Source organism: Ips typographus, linkage group LG16, assembly GCF_016097725.1.
Source record: "Ips typographus isolate SLU linkage group LG16, UJ_Ityp_2.0, whole genome shotgun sequence".
NCBI classification, from domain to species: domain Eukaryota; kingdom Metazoa; phylum Arthropoda; class Insecta; order Coleoptera; family Curculionidae; genus Ips; species Ips typographus.
In genome coordinates this window covers 6,847,294-6,868,261 of record NC_138437.1, presented here as the reverse complement: position 1 = coordinate 6,868,261, position 20,968 = coordinate 6,847,294, and the positions used below count along the sequence as shown (strand labels likewise).

Below are 20,968 nucleotides of genomic sequence, written 5' to 3'. Positions count from 1 at the left end.
AATATTGAGAATAACAAAAAGCCTTAATCCCTGTCATTTCTACACAAGATTTGCTTTATGCCAATTATGTTCTGTTGTGTCAATCTATAAATCCAGCTTTAAAATCGGATGTACTGAAAAAAATTCATAATTAACAGAAAATTTGAAGGACGAATAGTGTGAAAAGGTCAGAAAACTCAAAGCAGGGAAAGGGCAGATCGAAAATCGTCGCCCATTTGGCCCTCAAAGCATGTTCCTGCACGTAATCTCCCAATCGCCGCACACAGTTCACAGCTATTACAAAAGGGAGCGCACCAAACCGCTTTTGTTACAATTTACTTAAATATGTATTTGGAGAACAAAGTAATTTTCAGTTGATATCCAAAAATAACAAAGTTAAAAACCAGTTTTCAAATAACACGACTAACTAAAGGATTGATGATCATCATTAATTCACTTGCTCTGTTCAAGAGCAGCAATCTGCTCATTACCGACGTTTGAAAGACAATTACGCATATGTACTTTACGCCTTGGTTATCACATTAATTGGATCAGATAGTGAATGGGTCAAGTACCACCACCCGGATGAATATCTGATATAACGTAACACGAGTTGGTCGTGTCATTTTGAGAGTTATACAAAGCAGGTTGTCAATCTAGGTTTATTTAAAGTTGAAACAAACGGGAAAAGTCTAGATGGATCGAAAAAAACTGATGAGGATTATATTTTGTAATCGCATTCCTGCTGTGTCATGTAGCAGTCAATCGCGATAAGTTCAGTTAAATCAAAAGTACAAAAGCTACGTTCATTGTGATATTTTATTCAGGAATTTAATTAAAAGAAATTACTAGATTAAAATAGCTTTTTTAGTCGCCCGCCATTATTGTTTAAGTATTTGTTGCTATAATGCAGTGTGAAACAAAGTTTCAGTAATTTTAACGGAATCTTGGAAGCCTTTCGGGTAAATATCAAAGCGGGGGAACAACAATTCGTTTGACGCCACTCATCATTACTGCGGCTTGGCTGTCGGCTGACATAAAACACAGGGAATATTTCAAAACGTCGACTTTTCCCAAAATATCTACTGAAACCTTAGAGTCCGTTACGCTTTGCTTAATTTTCTAGTTATTATTTTTGGTTGTAGAGGAAGGAGGAACTAGTTACGCCATTGCCGACGTAAAGAAGCGCTTACATTTAATGGTGGAACATCACGAAGAATTGCCGTTACCTCTTCAAAAATTAAGAAATAATACTTTCACCTGATTTAAGAAAAAAACTAGATATTATCACGTTTATTCAGACAAAACCGCAAACATTAACTGAAAAACGCCCCAAGCACCCATTGAAGAAGAATTTCTTTAATGACTAGTTGCATCAACCATCAACTTATAGAATAAATTTATATTCGAATACTTCTGCTCATAAATAAATGTACGACCCAAGACACCCAGTGCGTGTAACTTGAAACTACATAAATAAATTAACACCGCGCTTAATTTCCATATAAACACAAATAGAAATACAATTTTATGCTGTAAGAATGAGACCTTTTATAACGAGATCTCCACAGATGATTTGTTTTTAAATATCAGTGTTTGTTTTAATCTCGCTTTTGGTGTAGGAGGTATTATTATCTATACCACTGTCAGTTAATGTCACAAAATGGTTCTCTATTCTATTAATCTTTTTTTCAGAAAGATGTTTTATTTCCCCACTCGGAATTTCATAATTTATTACAGAATTACTAAACGCTCAATGAACGTTCAACTAAATTACTAACTAACCGAAAAAGTGGGCATATTAATATGCCGACCCCTGCATAACTAACTGGATTAGTCACATCTGAATGCCCCAAAAGTACAAATGTGACAGATAACTGACTTAATTGACACTTCACAGCTTTACAAATTACGTCAAATAGTGATTGTCCCCCACTTTTTTTGACCATTGACTATCCTGATTGGTTTCGTAAAAAGCAAAAGGGGGGAGGATAGAGAAATACGAGTGTCAATTGCTAGATTATTGTTTCACCTTCCTCGTTTCCGGGAAATCAACAGAAAAAATATGTGTTCATTTATTTGCAATAAACATTTATTTGTTCAAGCAGACATTTTTCGTACTTGATGTTTCCAACCACATGTACCTTCTAAAAGCTTTTACAGTGATGAAAAACATCGCTAAACTGTAATTATGAAAATATGCATCAATTAATTTAATACTAATTTTTAATAGTTATTTAACCAACGAGTGTATTAATGAAAGCGATTAATAATCGAAATTAAATTGAGATTATTAATCGCTCATTAATATAAGAGTTGGTTACAACATTTTTCCGTCGACTGTAGTTAATAATAAATGTTTATTATTCTAAAAAGTTTGAAAAAAACTAATTGTCAGTTGTATAGGCAATACGGCCAACCGAAATCATAGGCACCCTTGACAATGACAGTGACAGTTGGTTCTGTCGTTAATGGTGGATGTCAACTGAATAATATGCGTCTATTTCTCTCTGTTTAATACAAATAAAGTAGAATGGAACTATACTATGAGACCTATTTGGTTGCCCTTTAACTAGTACTCTCTATCCCAGCCGAAATGGTGACGTCAGATTGAAATTCACTCATGTCTAAAGGCCGTTTTAAATTATTCAATTTCTTATACAAAATTTTGAACAATTTTCTGTCCAAGGTAGATTGGATAGTGTCATATTGACAGTAAATTGGCCAGAAAATTGATTAGGATTGAAAAATGGACGAAAAATAGAACTGGTTCTATTTTTCAGCCAATTTCTAGGCCCGGCGCATGTGTATGAGCATGGTCCAACAGAAAACAAACAATTTCCTAACCTTCAATAAAATTCGGTTTGATTTTACGTGCACGTTATGAGAGGAGCAAACAGGAGTATAATACTCATTTGATTTAGATCATCCATGACTTTTTTAAATTAATTTAAAACCAATCCCAAAACAGTAAGTAAACTACACAAATAAACATAACTTTAAATCAAACCTCATAATTTTTTCTGAAAATGTCATTACGAATGACACTAATGACATAAAGAAGACATTTTTCTGTCGAATTGCATCCAATATAGGATCACATCTTGGCTGTAATGTAAAACAGTATAAAGTTTGTTTTGGTATATTGTTCAAGATCTTGTATAAGAAATTGGATAGTTCAAAGGTTTTCATTGATATTTCGCGGTTGCCAGCTTGAACGTTCCAGAGTCCCAGTGATTTAAAAAGTTGTGTTTGATAAGCCAGACATATTGTAAAGTTCGGATATAGAGCATTTTTAAAAAACAATTTTTGTTTTTTCCTAACGATAGATAAAGCAGTGTGATCAGTGCAAGAAAATTGCCTACCTTTTTTACGAGAGCATTCGGCAACATGGCAACAGTGTGTTTTTAATGTTAGCAAAGGGCAGAAACATATTGATTGACAATTGACATTGATTGCTTCACTTGTTACCGATTTGACAAGACTCGCACAAAAGTGAGGTTAAGCTGGGAAAAAGCAAAATACAAACAAGAGCGGAAAAATTAAAATCAGTGTAGTTAGTTACTCGTAAAATTACTTTATTTGAATTGTGCAGGCTGGTGTTGGTGGTGATTCCGGACTGTGCGTGTTATTTTCTTGATGGTAAACCTGCAAAGTAAGGTAAGCAGCAACTCTCTGTATGTCACATGAAACTCTTCACTGAATTGTTTAGACATTTTCGGTTACCAAAAATATCAAAATATGAAAAACACAAATACAACTCAGACAAAATAATAACCTAATCGATAAATTTAACTTGTAACAGGAAAAGTTTGAAGAAACTGTCAACAAACAAAATGGCGTTGAGGACAGCGCCAACGTCGAATTTCCCCAAATTTTAACGATTGTTAATTTTAAGCCATACAGGAAAATTGAACTAACACTATTTCGAGTGCAAATGAAATAAAGTGCGAGAGTAGACCTGGTAAAATCGAAAATATAAACTTCGATATTAGGGAGAGCGCCGTAAACAAAATAAAAGGGTCCGGTAGGGCACAGTTTTCCTGAGGGAAAAATTAAAAAACATATCGAAATCATTTTAGCGCTAAAAGCCTCTTTAATTGAGTTGCTGCTTTTAATAATAAGTTAATTTAGCCTGCCTTTTGCAGTTTCTACACCGTTCAGACGGGAACAGGAAAATTCTATAACGATATCAGTTTTTTTTAATTTCCCTAGGGTACGTTATTGCTAAAAAGTGTTTATAAATAATCTTTTGATTTGAATTAACTCTATCATTATTTTGAAATACGTTCCTATAACTGACAAGACAATTTGTTATGTATACATCTTCCCGTGTGATAAGGGTGTATTTATATCAGAGGATGTATTCCAAAGATTTTTCGTGTCAATTTCCGAGATATAATAGTTGTGGGGCTTAAATTTCCAAGATTGTCGTCTGGAGAGCCTTGGTTGTTAACTGGAGTGGAGCTGTCAATATATTTCACATTGATGTGTTTAAATTGGCAATTATATTTACACGGCACAGTGTTAAGCCACAACACGACACACGGCATGGTCTTCTGCGAAATTGGATTTTTCCCTGGAATACGAATTTTGTCTCGGTCAGCTGACGAATTTTTCCTAAGGGTCGGAAACTAATACATAAAGATTGCCACATCCGTCTTTCTTATTGTCTTGTCATTTCTGTCAACTGTTTTACACGATGTCAGAAAATACCTCCACTAAACTAATATTTACGAGGTTCAATAGTTTTACCCTCTTGCAACTAATTGATTTTATTTTAATTGCATTACGCTGAAGGGTCAGGAAAAGAGCTCGTAATTTTCTTAGGAGTCAGCTATATAAACTTCATAAAGTTTATATATTTGTCACTGAAGTACAAGGAACTTCGCTATTCTCTGGCTTGGAAATGATTGTGTCAATATTTTTATTGGACGAAATAACACTTTAAGGGAGTTTTCTATCATCATTGTGTTCGAAAAGGCGCCAGGGTCCCTATAGTCTAGAAATAACAAAGCTCCATTAAATGGCTAGGATAATTTGCATCATTTGTAACAATAAATAAACGAGGTGAAAGTATGTAATAGTATCCCGTATCGGATTGCCGAAATACTCGTGAGTAAGTCATCAGATCCTGCTGAGATGTTGCTATAAAGCATTCCGATTTGTCGACCATAAATTTTCATCCGGTTACATTCAACTGCCTGAAATAAAACATTATATCATAACATGGAAAAATATCATAAATTACCCAGCTTAACTCAACAAGAACGATGGAACTCTTACATCCGCCTCGATATTTTCTTTACTAAAATCCTGTTTAAAGAAACGAAATAACTTTGCGTAAGTCCAATTCACAAAATTTGCTCGCATTCAAAGAAAGCTTTTCTGACTGAAATAATTTATCTCGCCACAGTGACCTTAAGAGGGTATTTAAGTAATTCCCAGAGGTTTTAGGAAGTTGATTATTTCCGTTTTTCTACGGATATAAACTTGTCTGTTCGTTGTTAGATTGGTGATGTTAGTTTTTCGATAATATAAACCCTAAATAGCTTAGTAGCCCCTGAAGATGCTTGTTTTATACACTAGGAACATGTTGGGTGTTTACTAAGTAATTATTAAGAAGTAATAAATTGTAATTAATAAACTCTTTTGAAAAGTATACAAAATTTTTTCAAATCAATAGGAACATTGGAAAATATCGAGGGGTAAACCGCTGGGGCATTATGGTGTACAAACTTTAGGCATTACTGGAGGTACATTGGTATTTTGAAAACTATTAGGTAATAGAATTGGGAACGTCTAAAATATATTATAAAAAAAAATCCATAAAATATTTTTTTCGATACATCTACCATTCAAATTTAAACATAAAGTTTGGTAATTTCAATGAATTCCCTTGGAATACATTGAAAACTTATGAGTTTTGTAATTTTACTTTTAAAAATTTTAATGTTCTCTAGCGACAAAACCGTACTCCTAACCCATCAACTTTTATACGTCAATAGAAAGCTTATTTCATTGGCTATCCATCGACATATAAAAGTATATACAAAGTGTTAGAAATACGCGTGTTATTTACGTTTTACAAACAGGGTGCTCTAGAAACACTTTTTGATTTGTTAGGGCTAATTTGACCCTGGAAAATTAAGAAAACACGGTTACATGAGCTACTAAGTCTACTACGATGTAATGCATAGAACTTTCTTGAAAAACCGATTTTGCAAATGACAATTTTCGTAAGGGTCAAATTTGCCTGAAACACTACCACTATTCCAATGGGTTTTGCGTTATGTTGGCCACTTAGTGCAAGCGAAAATCGACTTTAATAATTTTGTTTCTACAGTTTTGCTACGGCTCTAAATTTGACACTCACTGTGTGCCAAATATCAGGGCCGTACCTGACCGATTTAAAAAAAACCCTCAAAGAAGTTAGAGTGGTTACAGTCAAGAAAAATGTTTAGTTAGCTTTGGAGCCCTCCGGCGGCCAAACGAAGCACCCTATCGACACAAACGGCCATATTTTTAGAAAGCCCATTATATTTTCTATTCATTGACATATAAAAGTCTATACAAAGTGTTGCAAATAAACAAGTTTTGACTGAATTTGACAGCTCCTACTTTAACCTTCAATAACTCGATTATTTTGACAGTTACAGGGTGGTTCAATGTATCAATTTAAAGAATACATGTTTCAAATAAGTGACCTAATACAAACCAAGAAAAAAACGTTTTCTGATATGCATAAATTAAAATTATTGTTTTGGAGACTGAAAATAATAAATTTCACATAGAACGGTAAATGTCTCAGAAACGGATACAGATAAGTGTATGACATTAATACACGAAATATGTCTAGAATATGACGTAGAATCCAAAAATGCAATAATATACAAGGTGTCCCATTTAAACTAAGCAGCAGTTGATATCTACTTCCCGTTATATCGTTGCACGCATATTTTCTTATTAAGAAAGACTCTCCAGTCGTGGTAATTCAAAAAATTTGTGAGTATTGTTAGGTTAAGTTAGTTATTGGGAGTTATTAGGAATTACTGGGCATTTACAAATTTGAAATGTCAACCCTACAAGTTGCTCACGTTTTTACAAAACTCTACGTTTCCTAATTTAAATTGATTATTTTGCGGTTAATATGACGTGACGTAACTAACTATGACCGCCCCAATTGAGGTTAGGTTGACATTCAAATTTGTGTTTTAAATTTTTTTTTAAATCTATATTTTCTTCATAACTATGGTGGTATAGTTTAAATTTGAGATTGTTTATTAGGCTTATACACTTAGGCATCCTAAATTTTAAACAAAAACAGTTAGAAACCATTTTCCGGGACGGAAGAGTTCAACAGCTGAAGTAGAAACCTTGTAAATCTTTCCTTAGGGTGTCTTTGGAGTCGATTAAAACTTTCCAAGCATTTAGCCTAGTTTCTTAATACTTTACTACTACAGTAGAGATATGTCAAAAATATAATAAATGCTTATGTCGTGGGATGTATTAAAACGGTAGTTTGCAGAGTTTAACTTAGCAAAAAGTAATTCGCTGGCGAAAAATTGTTTAATTCGAGTCGTGATGTAGAACAGCGTATAATGGAGAGGTGGATATTCCAATTTCTGTCTAAATAATATTATGGAAATGAAAATATTTCGGAATGTTTTCAAGATAAATATTTATTTAAGCTGCAACCATTACTTGATTATTTGATTTATACAAATTGTCCAGTGTTTGCTTTCAATTAATAATTTTTTGATATTGATTTGTGAGGCTAGTAACTGTCTACATTCAGTGTATTACCAACATTACTTTGTTTTACCTGTGTTATGAAAATATTTGAGATCTCATTAAAGATAACATTTGTAGAATTTGTTTCCCATGTGGGCTCGTTTTATTGAGGTGTTTTTGTCGGATCCCTTTGAGAGCTTCAGACCTGAGCCAAGCAACTTTTACGACAATAACCCTAATATAAAAGTTAGGTAACAAAGTTTCAATGATAAGTCATGTAAAGTAAACTCAGAAGGAGAACGCACATCGTCTAAATCCGCTGTAGAATGCGTTTGAGTCGAAAATAAAATTTTAAAATCTGGAAAATAGCAGGACTGAACTAAATTTAACTTCCTCATATCCCTGTTTTTCCAAATTAATGAATATAATTTACGACACAGTTTGAAGTAGTATTTCTTCGCTCTAGGGTGACACTTAAATTTATGAATTGGTGAAATACAGATATTGTATTTGAACTGAGACGCTAAAATAGCACCGTAATATTCAAGAGATATATTGCTGCATGAGGAACAAAAAGGCGTTTGATAAAATATGATTAGTTGCTTTATTTCCGGCTTATTTTCAGATTTAAGATATTTAACGGAGTTTGGGATAATAGCGGTTGTGTTCTCTTTCCGGAAATTTTTATTTTTATCGCTCTCTTTTTTGCTGCAGGTAATCTCCCCCGATCTTATAAATAGCAGGGAGCGCTGTCGTGCGATGACTTTAAATGGGGGTCGAAAGATTTTTAAAATTATTCACACCTTTATGGTTTCAATGTGTAAACAACGATTCACTTTTTACAGGTTTGTTATGAAGATATTCATCGATTCTTAACAGCTGTTAAGTTAAATTCCACGACAAATGATCCTCTGAACTAAAAATCCAAGAAAACCAATTAAAACTGTAATTATACATGTTTGAAACGTCACTAAAATGCCGTTTAGTCTGGAGCTTGTTCAATTTAGAAGTGACATGTTAACCTATTGATTTCATAAATCAATTTGACTTGAGTTTTATAGGAAAAAAACTCGTCTAAACAGCACTTGCTGCTCAGATAATTATAACATTTTCTATTAGCCGATGGCCGGTAGATAAAATAACTCCTTCAATGTATTTTAAGCCTGTTATAGACCCTATTAAAAACGAGAGGCAACATTGTAACCAATACTCAATGCTGCCTGACCGGACTTTTAGTTAATTAGTACCGGCCATTTAACTTTTTCTTTTACATATATGTATATCACCATCGGTTTTTGTAATAAGCATATTATCGGGATATTACCGACTGGTTAAATACCCTTTTAAAAGAATGAGGTCTTGAATTACTGCAGTTTGGGTGGTCGAACCAAAAAGAATTTATCGCAATCAGAATCTCAATATTAATCTCGGCGTCCCAAAAAAGCAAAGTTTCAAATTTAACTTCACTCTTCGGTTATAGGATCCAATTTGCTAATGCAAATTGAATTCTCTACATAGACGAGAAATACAACAGGTTCTTGAATATGAGCCACTTCAGGTTACTTCATTAGTTGTTTAAACTCGACATTCTTCTAAATTGTCTTCTAAAAAGCGAACATACTCCGCAGGCAAAAAGTGGATCATGTTAAAGGACTAATTTTTCATCCCATAGAAACAACGACTTTAAGGGCTGTTGTCTTTGCACAAGTATGTTCCAAGTGCTTATCATGCCTTAATTGCATACATTCTTGAATACGAAAATAGTAATTAGAGTATGATAAAAATTGAAACGTCAATAAGAGTGGTTTCTTCAATGACTACTTAAGGACGTTTTACTTTAGTTTCCTTGTTACAGGTTCAGTTAATTAGTCTTTACATCCAATTTATTTGTTTTAATTTAACAATCAACGCTAATTAAAATGAATGGAAAAATGTTGAGTACATATTGATTATGAGTTTTGAAGATCTATTTAAAGTAGAAAATACCGGAAACTTAGGAATTTTAGTTCTGTATAGTCTATTGTGGGGGTCTATGATGGCCGAAATAATAACGAGATGAATTAATTTTAGTTGGATTTAATCAGAATTATTGAAATTGCATCAAACAGTAAAACTGGTAAATAAGTGTGGTTATTTTTCTAAAATCAAAATCTATCCCCCCCAATGACAGTAATGACATTTCTCTGTCAGTCCGCAATTGACATTGACACATTGACATTTACAAAGCAGTGTTGCCATTTGCCATACCTCATAAGCAAACGACTACACTATTTTGACAAGTTTCACTATTATAATGTTACAAAGTTACACTACTAGAGAAAGAATTGAAACGTTTACTCCGGTCACGTGAGCATTTAGAATGCCTTAATCGTCTAATTAACGAATTGACACACTTAAAAGGGATATTTTTCAGGTCATGTGACAAATGACACGCAACTGACATGTAAGTCATTTATATAGTTTATAAGTTTATAGATTGATTGAACAATCCTTAGATGGATTTATTGATAATACAATTAGACAAACCATCAAAACTACAATATTTTCTTATATCAAGATAAGGTATGAGTCTGCTTGGCTCCAAAATGCAATGTGGTGCACTATAACGTGGTTTAAATATCAATAATTTCTACTTGAAAGAGGACTCCAGACTGGAAAGTTAGTGTATATCCGTTCAGAAGTCCCATTATTCTTATTCAGTATCTGAAATTCCTAAACGCTTTGGAGAAACATAAATTATAATGGCAGTTTCAACTTTCGAATATATTTCTAATAGCCCAAAGTTTTATTACACATTTTGCAGATAATGGTTAAAAGATGACAAAATAAAGTTGTTGGGAAAGTTTTGCATCGTAAGTGGGTAAAAGTTTTTCATTCTATCCTCATCGGGATAAAACAACATAAATTGCATTTTACAGTGTTTATAGAGAACACTGCTTCGTAATTTGCTAGTTAAGAGGAAAACGCATAAATGGGAAATTCAATTAGGCGGTTGGGAAAATTTAAAGTTGAAATACATGTATGAGAGGATGACGAGAAAGAATTGGAAAAACAATAGAACCAAAACGCAAACAGCATAACTTTGTCTGAAAGTTTACATATTAAGCAAATCCAAACAACTAGTTAAAAACTTGCGTTGCTCCCAGATATTTATCCGACATATTCAATTACTTTTTTAATACTTCGGCCAGAAAGTAAGGTAAACTTATTATAAAAAGCATTCTGAATTTTAAACTTTGTATCCTAAATAATAAATAACCTGAAGCCATAAAGATAAGCTTTGCTTTCGCTACTTTAAATATAAACGGCCTTTTATAATATGAAAATTTTTAAAATTAATCTTAGGGGAGTTACGACTTGTCAAATAAAACGACAAAATATACACAAAAGACGAAAGTGCGAATGCATTACTTTCTTAGAAAGTTTTCGTATTCATTTAACTCTAAAATAAATTTATTTGCTACGAAATGGAGCGCAAAGCTTGGAAACTTTCATGATATTATTTAAAATACTAGCTACAATAAAGTCGACCCAAATCAGTTTCATGGAATAAACTTCCTACAAGTTGTCATTCAGTATCTCATTTGTTTTACTATCCTGCATCAATTACGTTGTTGTTCTTTTGTTGGTAAGTCACTGAACCATAATGGCAAAACTCTGACTCAACAACAAAGTAAGTACCATATTTTTTACCATTTTGGCTTGAATTAAATTTATTACACAAGTTGGTCCAAAGATCGATAGACAATTATTACTTTGTAATAAATCTACAGAAATTTAATCAAAATCTAAATCCCCGGGTAAAACGTATTGTAAACCCTACTTAAGGTCTTCCTTTTGATCCATTACTCAGTAAAGAGGAAAATAAATTAATGTAATTCCAGCTGAAGCATTAATCCTATCGAAAGCTTTTTTAATAATATGTTGCTTTCTGGTTTCACTGATTCCAGTCATTTGATCCATCAAACCGTTTATTTTTTTAATGGGAGGCTTGATATTGGGTTACTCGGAATGCATAATCTCGAAGCTTTTATGTTAATTTCACTAACTGTAGACGTACTATCAGGAGATGAACCCCTTCAAACTTTTTCAAGTCAAAAGACAGAAAATACTCGAGAAATTGAAAAGCTTTCAGTATAATAAAACATGGTAAGTGCACTTACTTGTGTGTCGAGCTTTTTAAGCATCGAAAATGTATTACACTGGCTTAACAAAAACCGCATCACAAAGTTCCGCTCTGTTGATAATGTCAAATGAACTGGGATCCAGCTGTCGTTATATTTCTTGCAAACCGTTGACTTAAGAAAATGCTTCATTAAGGCTGAAATACGCCCTAATGCTGCTCTCCCCATGTAGGAAAGAGCAACCTCATCCTTTCACTTTACTGTTAAAAATTCATTCATTTTTTGCTAATCAGGTACTTGAGTAATAAAAGGCGGGCAAATAAAAGGGTGACTCAACAAAATACCGGACTCTCGTTCAGAACTAGTCTATGAACTGATATTCAAAGTCAATAAACAGCTAAACCACATGTTTCAAGAAATGATGTACATCTTTTGGAAATTTGAGTCAAATACATATTACATTACCTAGCCTTCAATCACTCAAATGTTGTTGCTACTTGTCCTTTCTGTCTTCAAACACAAAATACTTTAGGGAATTTTATTTTGGAAGCATTTCTGTCCTCTTCCCTCCGTTTTTCTTTCAAAGGAGATCCAGGTAATAGGATCCTATTACCATTTTATAATAAAACAATTGATACAACCTTTACATACGAAATTTCACCGGTCAAGATTGTATATTTTATATACAGGAGGAATTCTTGTATAAAAGGTAACAATAAATATTTGTAAATTCAATTTTCATGCACTATTATTTGCCGGTTATTCCATTTTGTACACAAACACCTGTTAGCAAATGGCAGTACCTGACAACACATAAGCCGGAAAGTAATGTGCAAAAACATTCAATTCCCATTTTTTGGTAGGTTGTTCTGATTAATCGATCTTATAACTCAGTTTTGGTGGGGTTTCCAACAAAACACCTAAGAGCCTCATCTAAACAGGATACCGCAGTTTATTGATTAGTAACCAAACGCCTTTTTGGCCCTAAAGGCAAGTAAGTTCAATATCAAAATTTTGGAATTTATTCAAAACAACTTTATGTTTTAAAAGTAACCTTTATTTCTAAACATTCTACCATAGTGTTTTTCAAACTCTAATTTAACATTTTTGCTTTAATTGATTAGATATAACAAACTTCGTTGGGGTAAGATTTACGACTAAACACGTTATAAGTCGATTTGCGGAGGATTCCTTAGGCAATCGATCTGAGACTGAACCTTTTAGCCCTAAGGGGAGGGGAGTTAGAACGCGTCAAATTTGAACCTCGAAGTTCTAACTTTTTTGTTTATAACTCCAAAACGACAAGATATGGATTATAGAGCAATGTAACTTGGGCAACTTAGAACTGGAGGCAAGTTAACTTTGTTAAGTATCAGTTGTCTAAGACAATGGAGAAAATCTAAAATTTCAAAAAAGTTATTTACAATTTTAGTTGTTATTTGAGTGTAGGTAGGTATGTGCTGTAGTTTTTCCACAGGACTTCTAATTTAGGTATTTTTAGTATTACCTGGTACAATCTAGAAAGGGTTCTGCAACCATCCTATAAGAACCAAGGCACAGTAATCATGTAAAAGTAACTTCAAAATTGAATACACTTTTGTAACATAGGTAATTAAAAAACTATACAATAACCTAACAAAAATCTGAATACTGTCAATTTACAGACCTAGTTCAGTTATTATTCACTCTAGAACAAACAGATCATATTTTGACAGATGTCACGTGATATTGCATTCAAGGTAAACAAACCGGCCACATGAGAACTGTCATTTTTCTTGGGTTTGCTGAAAGTAAGAATAATAATTCTTCCTTTTCTAATAGTTGGAAAACCTGATGGCAACCTAAGCCTTCTAGATGAATATACTTATTTAAAATCTCATAAAATATTTATTCTGTAACTTTAGTGTATGTTTAATTATTCAATTAACTAAACATTATTGTGCTCCACAGTAAGGGAAGTACAAAAATATAAATGAAAATTGGTACTTCCCTCAGACACAACTGTAGACTTATCAGTGAACTTGAAATTGTCAGGTAACAGATAAGAAATGTAAATAAACATTACCGGGATCCTACTTCCACCTGTCAATATGTTTTTGTTTATAAATAAACAAATCAGACTTAACTTACCTTTTAAATTCTTGTGGAAGCAACTAGAACAGTCTCAAAAACAAAACGGTCATCACGTAGTGGCACTAAAAACTGCAATCTGCAAGCATGTGTCTTTCTTTCTATGTCTTCACTAAATTGTCATGTTCGAGATAAGGTTAAGGTTCTGGAAGAGATTAGGACACACTCAGGAAGGAGACATGGGCAGCTTGAAGTACAGGAATGTGAATACTGAAAAAATAACAACAAAAATGATTCTACTCCATTTTGAAAGAGAACCAAAAGAAGCTAGTAAACGTAAGTTCTTTGTTCGTGGGAAGCACTATGGGACACTTAGCTAGGATATTCACTTGAAAGGAACCGAGATTTCAGTCAAAAATCTATCGTATTTTCATAATTATTGGGAGGGTCTGTACACAAATTTCCGAAGCCAAATAACACCATTGTACCTATGATTTTGACTTGACTACCGACACCGACTCATACATGTCTATGCACGGAACACAGTACAAATTATTTTCAGTCTGAATACAGGAACGGATTGACCACTTGCCACTTACAGTTCTGAGGGGCGGAGCTTGCGGGATAATTAAAAATCTCTAGAAAAATTTAGTAAAACCACACTCCCAGTAAAGTAACATGGAAAAGCTAACTGAAACCATAAAAAAAAGTTTTTAAAGTCTCAAATCATGTTACGTGTCCACCAAAAATTTATTCTCATACTTGAATTCGGCCCTGCGTTTGGGTTATCTTAGATCATAATAACCCAGAGGGCGCCACACATCAACAGTGTTTAGAAGCTTGTATATGTAGTTGCCTATATCAGTGACAGAGCAATGGAAAATTCAGACAAAAATGCAGTAAAAATTAAAAAAACACAAATAGAAGAAGTCTTAATAGTTATTGTCTTATTTGAATATTAAAATAATACCTTATTTTACAACTTTTCAATCACAAATCAATTCGAAACCTGACTGAACGTCTGATCGGAAAAATGAGTTGGTATTGCTGGTAATACTCGATGTCAAATTTGTTGTATTATTGAGTGTTAATGTTGGTACCCCCTGTTCTGGACAGCTGTTCTGTCTACAGAAACCAGAAATCAAAGTAGTTATATTTATTTTGTTTTGCAGAATTTTTATAAAGAAATTTGTTCCGTTTAGTGCAAATAGGTTTTTTGGGTGTAGTCAATAATGACTATTTTACCAACTATTCGCAAAACTAGTGGAAACGCCGAGGAAAACAAAGAAACCAACCAGCAAAATGTAAGTATGATGGTTGCACCCTGCTACTTTTCCACTCATTTATCTTATATGTTCTTCCTTTATCATCCGTAATTACTAGCTTTCCTTATGTAATCTTTAAAATTAGCTTATTCGGTTATATTAACAAAAAATACATTTATTTACAGGCTTCTGTGGAGAGAAATAATAGAAGAAATGAAATGCAAATCTCTTCTCTGTCAGAAAATAATGCCAGTGCCAGAAGATCACCATTTCCTTTGTAAGTAGCATGTGGTTTTAATAATAAAAAAATATTTAATACATGAAATTATTGGAAATTACTAACTCTTGCATTATAGTTTGTTTTTTTGATCCAGACAAAGCAGCATTGTTTTTAATGCTTATTTGCACATATTTTATGCCAGATTATGCAGTATGTGTTATCATACTCACATTCTTGTTTATGGCATTTAGAGCTTTATCACTCTCTGACTCATTGACCAACTCATTTTTAGAGATTTTTAAAATAGCCAAAGTAAGGTGTATATTCTATTATAGTTGTGCTTGTATTAGCTTAACAACATTTCAGCTTTCTGATTGTGTTCTTAAATTTTTAATAGTGCTAGGTATGGTGTGGACTAAAAATATGCAAGATGAAAGTTTTTCTAAACACATTACCTTCAATGTAAAAAAATGAATTTTCTAAGTCTTTACTTTAAAAATGTGCTGTTTGTGAGTATTGTAAACATGAAAATGACAAATATATCTTCATAAAAATGACTGCAAACAGGTATTCAATTGATCATTTGATTCTTTCTAGCTAATTTTACTCAAATACTAGTTTTGTAAATTCAGTCATAATAACAATTATCAGAATTGGTTTTCTTTTATTTTCAAACTGCAACAATGGCTAATTAGTAAAATAAATAAGACAGAGCCCTCTACTAAAACACATGTCATCACCTAAGCTGTTCTTAAACGTTTTTTGAAAATAAAACTAGTGGTGCTAATTAGCCTTTATTGTATGGTGTAAATATAAGCTTGCAGGACCAAGCAATAGGTGAATTTGTGTGTCTTTTGAACAAATGTAATTTGGATATTTTGGTGTATATCTTAAATTGTGAATATAGTAATTTATTTTGTTGTATTCTCTTGTAATTGAAATGCTGGGTAAAAATAAAAATTTACTCAATCAGTTGGATAAATTATAGACCCAAAACTACATAGTAAATGTAAATTCTATTTGTTAATTAATACTGACACTATATACTACAGTAAATCATAGTTAAGTGTAATTGCAGGAGCACTTCTGAGCATGGAGTGAGCAGAGCAAATGTGAGGTCACAATGATTTAATTTAACCAAAGCATAATTATACCAACTGTCAAATTCGCTCTGCTTCCTCCATGGAACGTCAAAATGAAGGAGGCATCAATTAATTATTTAAGGTCTTGTTTTTAAATTCTGAAGCTTTATGCTACTATATACATTTATACTAATAGAGTAAGTTCATGTTTTTGATTTTTTATTTTATATAGTAAGCCGGATAGAAAAGAACGACTCCGTAAACGACTGAAAGAAGCTGATAGAACTAGAGATAGAGAACGAGAAAGGGAACAAAAAAGAGAAATCAGACGGGAGCAAAAAAGAGACAGAATCGCGACGTCTAAACGAGATATCGGAAACGAGCCGCTTCTAGACAATAACCCAGACAATGTAGAACAATCCACAGAACCCGTGTGCAATAGTAATAAAAACATAATTAGTACTGAAGTGAAAGAAGAGGCCACAGGATTCAATAGTGAGGATGAGTATGATGAAAACAGCTTTAAAAACAAACTAATGACGGATGAGGAGTGGAAGAAGGTAAGATTCAACGTTTAATTGTTGAGGAAATCGCGAAACTTGTGTGTTTTAGAGAGATGAGTTTTTTTCTCGTTGTATGTCAAGTTTAGGGTGGGAAATCAAACAGATGAATGAGGATGGAGCATGTCTATTTCGTTCTATTGCCGATCAAATTTATGGTGATCAAGATTTTCACCATCAAGTGAGAACAGACTGTATGAACTATATTGTAAGTTAATAGACAGTGTTTTCGTAAATTAGATTTTAAGGCACTACATCATTTCAACAGTTTCTATTTATTGACCAACCAACTTTTTTTTTTGGAACATCAATATTTACAGTAATAGATTTCCAAGGAGAAAACAATAAATAAATTTTCTTTGTTTGAATTATTTGGTATCTAGTGGTTCAAGGCCGGTAAGTCCCGAAAACTGCGGAACCTTGTAATGAACAGTTGCTATGCCAATTGAACGAATTTTGGGTTTTTGCAATTACCATCCTAGACGCTAAAGAAACCGTCAAAACTCTGCGTAACGTTGCAAATTGTAGCAGTTCTAATGCAATGCTCACACTTGTTATTTCCAGACCGTCAGTACTTTAAAAAAACCGAAATGGTTTCACTCAAAGAATTGTATAATCAAGGAAAGAAGCTGGTGTTTACAAATTTTGTTATTGAGGAGGTAAATAGGGGTTTAATGGCAAAAATATCCTTGCATAAATTGGATCAGAGTTCTTTCTAGTGCCAGCCACTATGGTTCTAATGAATCTGACAAAATATTTTTCTCAACTGACTGGACTGCAAAAAGTTGTCAATAGAAAAAATAAATAAAACAGGATGAAATATTGTTAAATTTATTTTAGGTCCAAAACCGTGATTATTTTGAACCTTACGTAACGGAAGATTTTGATAAATACGTTGCTAGAAAACGTACTTGGTACGTTCACGGTAACCACTTGGAAATCCAAGCAATGAGCGAATTGTACAATCGAAATATTGAAGTATATTGCTATCAAATTGGTAAAACTTTATTAACTAGTGGTAGGATAGTTTTGTTTACATAAGACCACATTTTAGAGCCAATCAATATTTTCAACTGTTCATCAAGGGTAGTAAAAAACAGTTACGAACCAATAAGGCTTTCTTACCATAGAATGTGTCATTACAACTCGATAAGCAATCCTAATAAGCCTTCAGTTGGAGTAGGTTTAGGTTTGCCTAATTACCACCCTATTGATATAGATAGAAGACGACTTCATGATGCAGTAAGAGCCAGCGAACAACTTCTCATTGAACAAGTAATATTCTTAACAACCTTTAATACAAAAAAAATAATTGTCGTCTATTTAGACAATGCTGGAAGATAAACTGAAAGCCACAGATTGGGAGGCCACTAATGAGGCCATAGAAGAACAAGTAGCCCGGGAATCATATATTCAGTACTTTAGAGATACTGAGAAACGTCTTAAAGATCAGGGCCATCCATTAGCCAGTGGTAGTAGTTCTACAATCACCTCAACAATGGTATCAAGTCCCAGGAGTTCTAGAAGAGGATCAGTATCTCCCAAAGGGTGTCAATCTCCTAAAGGTTGCACTTCTCCTAAGAATTTGTCTCCTTTAGGTAGGTTATCTAGTACATAATGTTTTTATTTTTTATTAAACCTGAGTTTTAGCGAGCCCCAGGACAAATTCAGAAGTAGAAAACGCTTTATCAGCTTTTGTTCCAACAAAAGAGGAAGAGGCATTTGCGAAAAGAGTGTACAACTCTCCCAGAAGGATATCAGAACAAAATGATATGAGTTTCAATATAGATAAATTTCAAATGGAGCAACCAGGTCCATCTTCATTGCTAAATAGCAGTATAGGTGAGGTTTATATTACTTTGTTGTGTAAATTATATACTTTTCTTGTTTTATAAGGTGGTTTGGAGGACTTCGACCAAGAAGTAATGGCACAAGTGTTAGCAGAGTCCCAACAAACCTATTTGGATGAGTTAAAAACTAAATCTAGAAAGCGTTATGGATCTCCAGGACCTTCAACTTCTACGTAGTTTTTTTTATTTAATCTACTTTATTTCTTTTAGGGTATTTACGTTGATAGTTTTCTTAACGACGAAATTAATTCGAGATCTTACAATGTGGTGCCCAGCCATATTTAAGTCTGCTTAGTTCTAAGTATTATTTTAAGCTGCAGTTTCGGTAGCCTGATTAAGAAAGCTATCAATTTTCGTTATTCTAGGGCAACAGAATTTAAGTTTTTGAAGTTTTCTCAGTATCGAATTGGCGGACTAATGACTGTCTCCGTAATTGAATCAGTGAGAATAAGAAGTCCAAGTTGATTATTTGTGTTAAAGTGAAACAAATCAGAGACCAACATATTTTATTTTTAGTGTAAACAATCTATACGATTATACACTAAAACTACTATACCCTGATTATTATAATCAATGTTATAAAAAACGAACCGAAATTGAAGAATATGCTTTTACTTTCAAATGTGACATCTAATCAGGACCGTGTTTGTTTACATTTTGAATTTCATTTGCAGAAAGGTCTGAGTGGTTTTTACTGTTTTAATTAAAGTTTTGGGGTATTGGGAGTAAGGTTTTGAGATCTGATGTGTTTTACTCAGCATTTGTGTATAAACTTTGAATAATAATGGAGACATGTTTATTTGCGTATATTTTCAGGTAGAGGCTTAACAATTTAATGTTTTTTATTGGTTGAATAAGCTTAATGCTAGTAAATGGTAATACTTAGCTTTCGTACTGCAGACACATTTTTAGATCAAACTATAGATGTCAGCTTTGCACAATAAATCTAATAGAATAAAGTTGTTTGAAGCCAGTATTCGACGGTTTTGTTGGCAAGTGGTTGGAATGTTGTTTGTCCACAAGTAAACCATTTAATGACCACAGGAACGTAAAATAGAATCACAAGTCACAACAAATTTCAAAAACGCTGATATTAACGTCAAAATGTGACATTTCGAGACGTATAACGATCGGGTGAGATAGTCGGAGATCGGAATAGCTCGGTAGCAGGAAAATCGAAAAACAGACATTGCGCACTAGTGCCAACATATTTTAAGGCGGGTAATTTAAATTTCCGTATCTATCTAATGTTATTGTTCAGTAAGTTCGGTTGGCAATAGCTGTGTTATGACGTGCAACTAAAGTTATAATAATCAGAGTATATATGCACGTGAAACTCGTAACATTAATAACTTGTCTTTTCCCAAAACTGGTACCATTTTGGGAAAAGACCACTGTTCTTATTCTCACCCATTCAATTCTTTTATTGTTTTTTGCCTCAGTTATTGTAAATCATTGCTTAGAGTTTAGCGATTACTTTATTCATCACCTTACTGGTTTTATGTAATTGTAATTGAAGTACTCAAGTTAATGCCAAACTTTATTGAATTGTGAATTTTTTAGGAGCCATTTTAGAATTTAAGTATTTTGTGATATATTTACCTTAATCCTTATTAATCAATTTATTTTTTGTTTGTTAAGCAGTATCGGAAGTACCTACAGCGTTACATTTTGTTATATGGATTATTATTGTAATATGGTTATATCAAATGTAATAAATGTAATAAGATTGAGTGCATTCTTACGTTACAATTTTTTTAAATCTACTTTTCCGTCGACCATGTATTAAGACCCTTTTTAATGGACGATAACGATTGTAAAATCGTTTATTAATTAGTTCCATTAATGCATGATTTTTCAATTGATTTACTAAATTTTCCAAAGTTTATCATAGGCAACCAATTACTCTCAGTATAGTTTTATCCTTCTTTATTTGTATTAAACAGACAGAAATAAACTTACATTTTTAGTTGATATCCACCATTACCGACAGAACTTATTGTCAAGGGCAAGGACAGTAAACAGTAAAGGATTGCTTAATCCCATAAGCGCAGTGTTGCCCCTATCGGCTCTAGCTGGTGACG

At 33.1% G+C, this 20,968-nt stretch overlaps 2 protein-coding genes across 4 annotated transcripts in view; one reads left to right on the top strand and one right to left on the bottom strand.

Moving 5' to 3' along the window:
• Window positions 1–14,615, bottom strand: part of PlexB (plexin B) — a 77,277-nt gene extending 62,662 nt beyond the window's left edge. Inside the window, exon 1 of the mRNA XM_081994779.1 lies at window positions 13,968–14,615. The gene's annotated coding sequence lies outside the window, so the exon portion shown is untranslated. The remainder of the gene's footprint in view (window positions 1–13,967) is intronic.
• Window positions 14,616–14,998: 383 nt separating this feature from the next.
• Window positions 14,999–20,622, top strand: Duba (Deubiquitinating enzyme A). Of its 3 annotated transcripts, none has more exons than XM_081994781.1 (10): window positions 14,999–15,053; window positions 15,110–15,211; window positions 15,358–15,449; window positions 16,707–17,034; window positions 17,087–17,242; window positions 17,875–18,031; window positions 18,089–18,309; window positions 18,362–18,632; window positions 18,685–18,876; window positions 18,931–20,622. In XM_081994781.1, exons 2-10 carry the CDS (start codon window positions 15,140–15,142, stop codon window positions 19,059–19,061), a joined length of 1,620 nt encoding a protein of 539 aa, XP_081850907.1. In that variant the 5' UTR covers window positions 14,999–15,053; window positions 15,110–15,139; the 3' UTR covers window positions 19,062–20,622. The 3 variants fall into 3 exon arrangements, 2 of the variants coding, with proteins under 2 accessions (XP_081850907.1, XP_081850906.1); XR_014180933.1 differs by having other exon boundaries at window positions 15,001–15,211; window positions 18,931–19,568; window positions 19,615–20,622; XM_081994780.1 differs by having other exon boundaries at window positions 15,001–15,211.
• The last annotated feature ends 346 nt before the right edge of the window (window positions 20,623–20,968 follow it).

Bases quoted from the DNA above. Each gene is read 5' to 3' on its own strand.
- Duba (XM_081994781.1), top strand. From the start codon at position 15,140: ATGACTATTTTACCAACTATTCGCAAAACTAGTGGAAACGCCGAGGAA. The intron at 18,032-18,088 runs GTAAAACTTTAT...ACCACATTTTAG, and splicing joins AGTATATTGCTATCAAATTG to AGCCAATCAATATTTTCAAC. The intron at 18,310-18,361 runs GTAATATTCTTA...TCGTCTATTTAG, and splicing joins AACAACTTCTCATTGAACAA to ACAATGCTGGAAGATAAACT.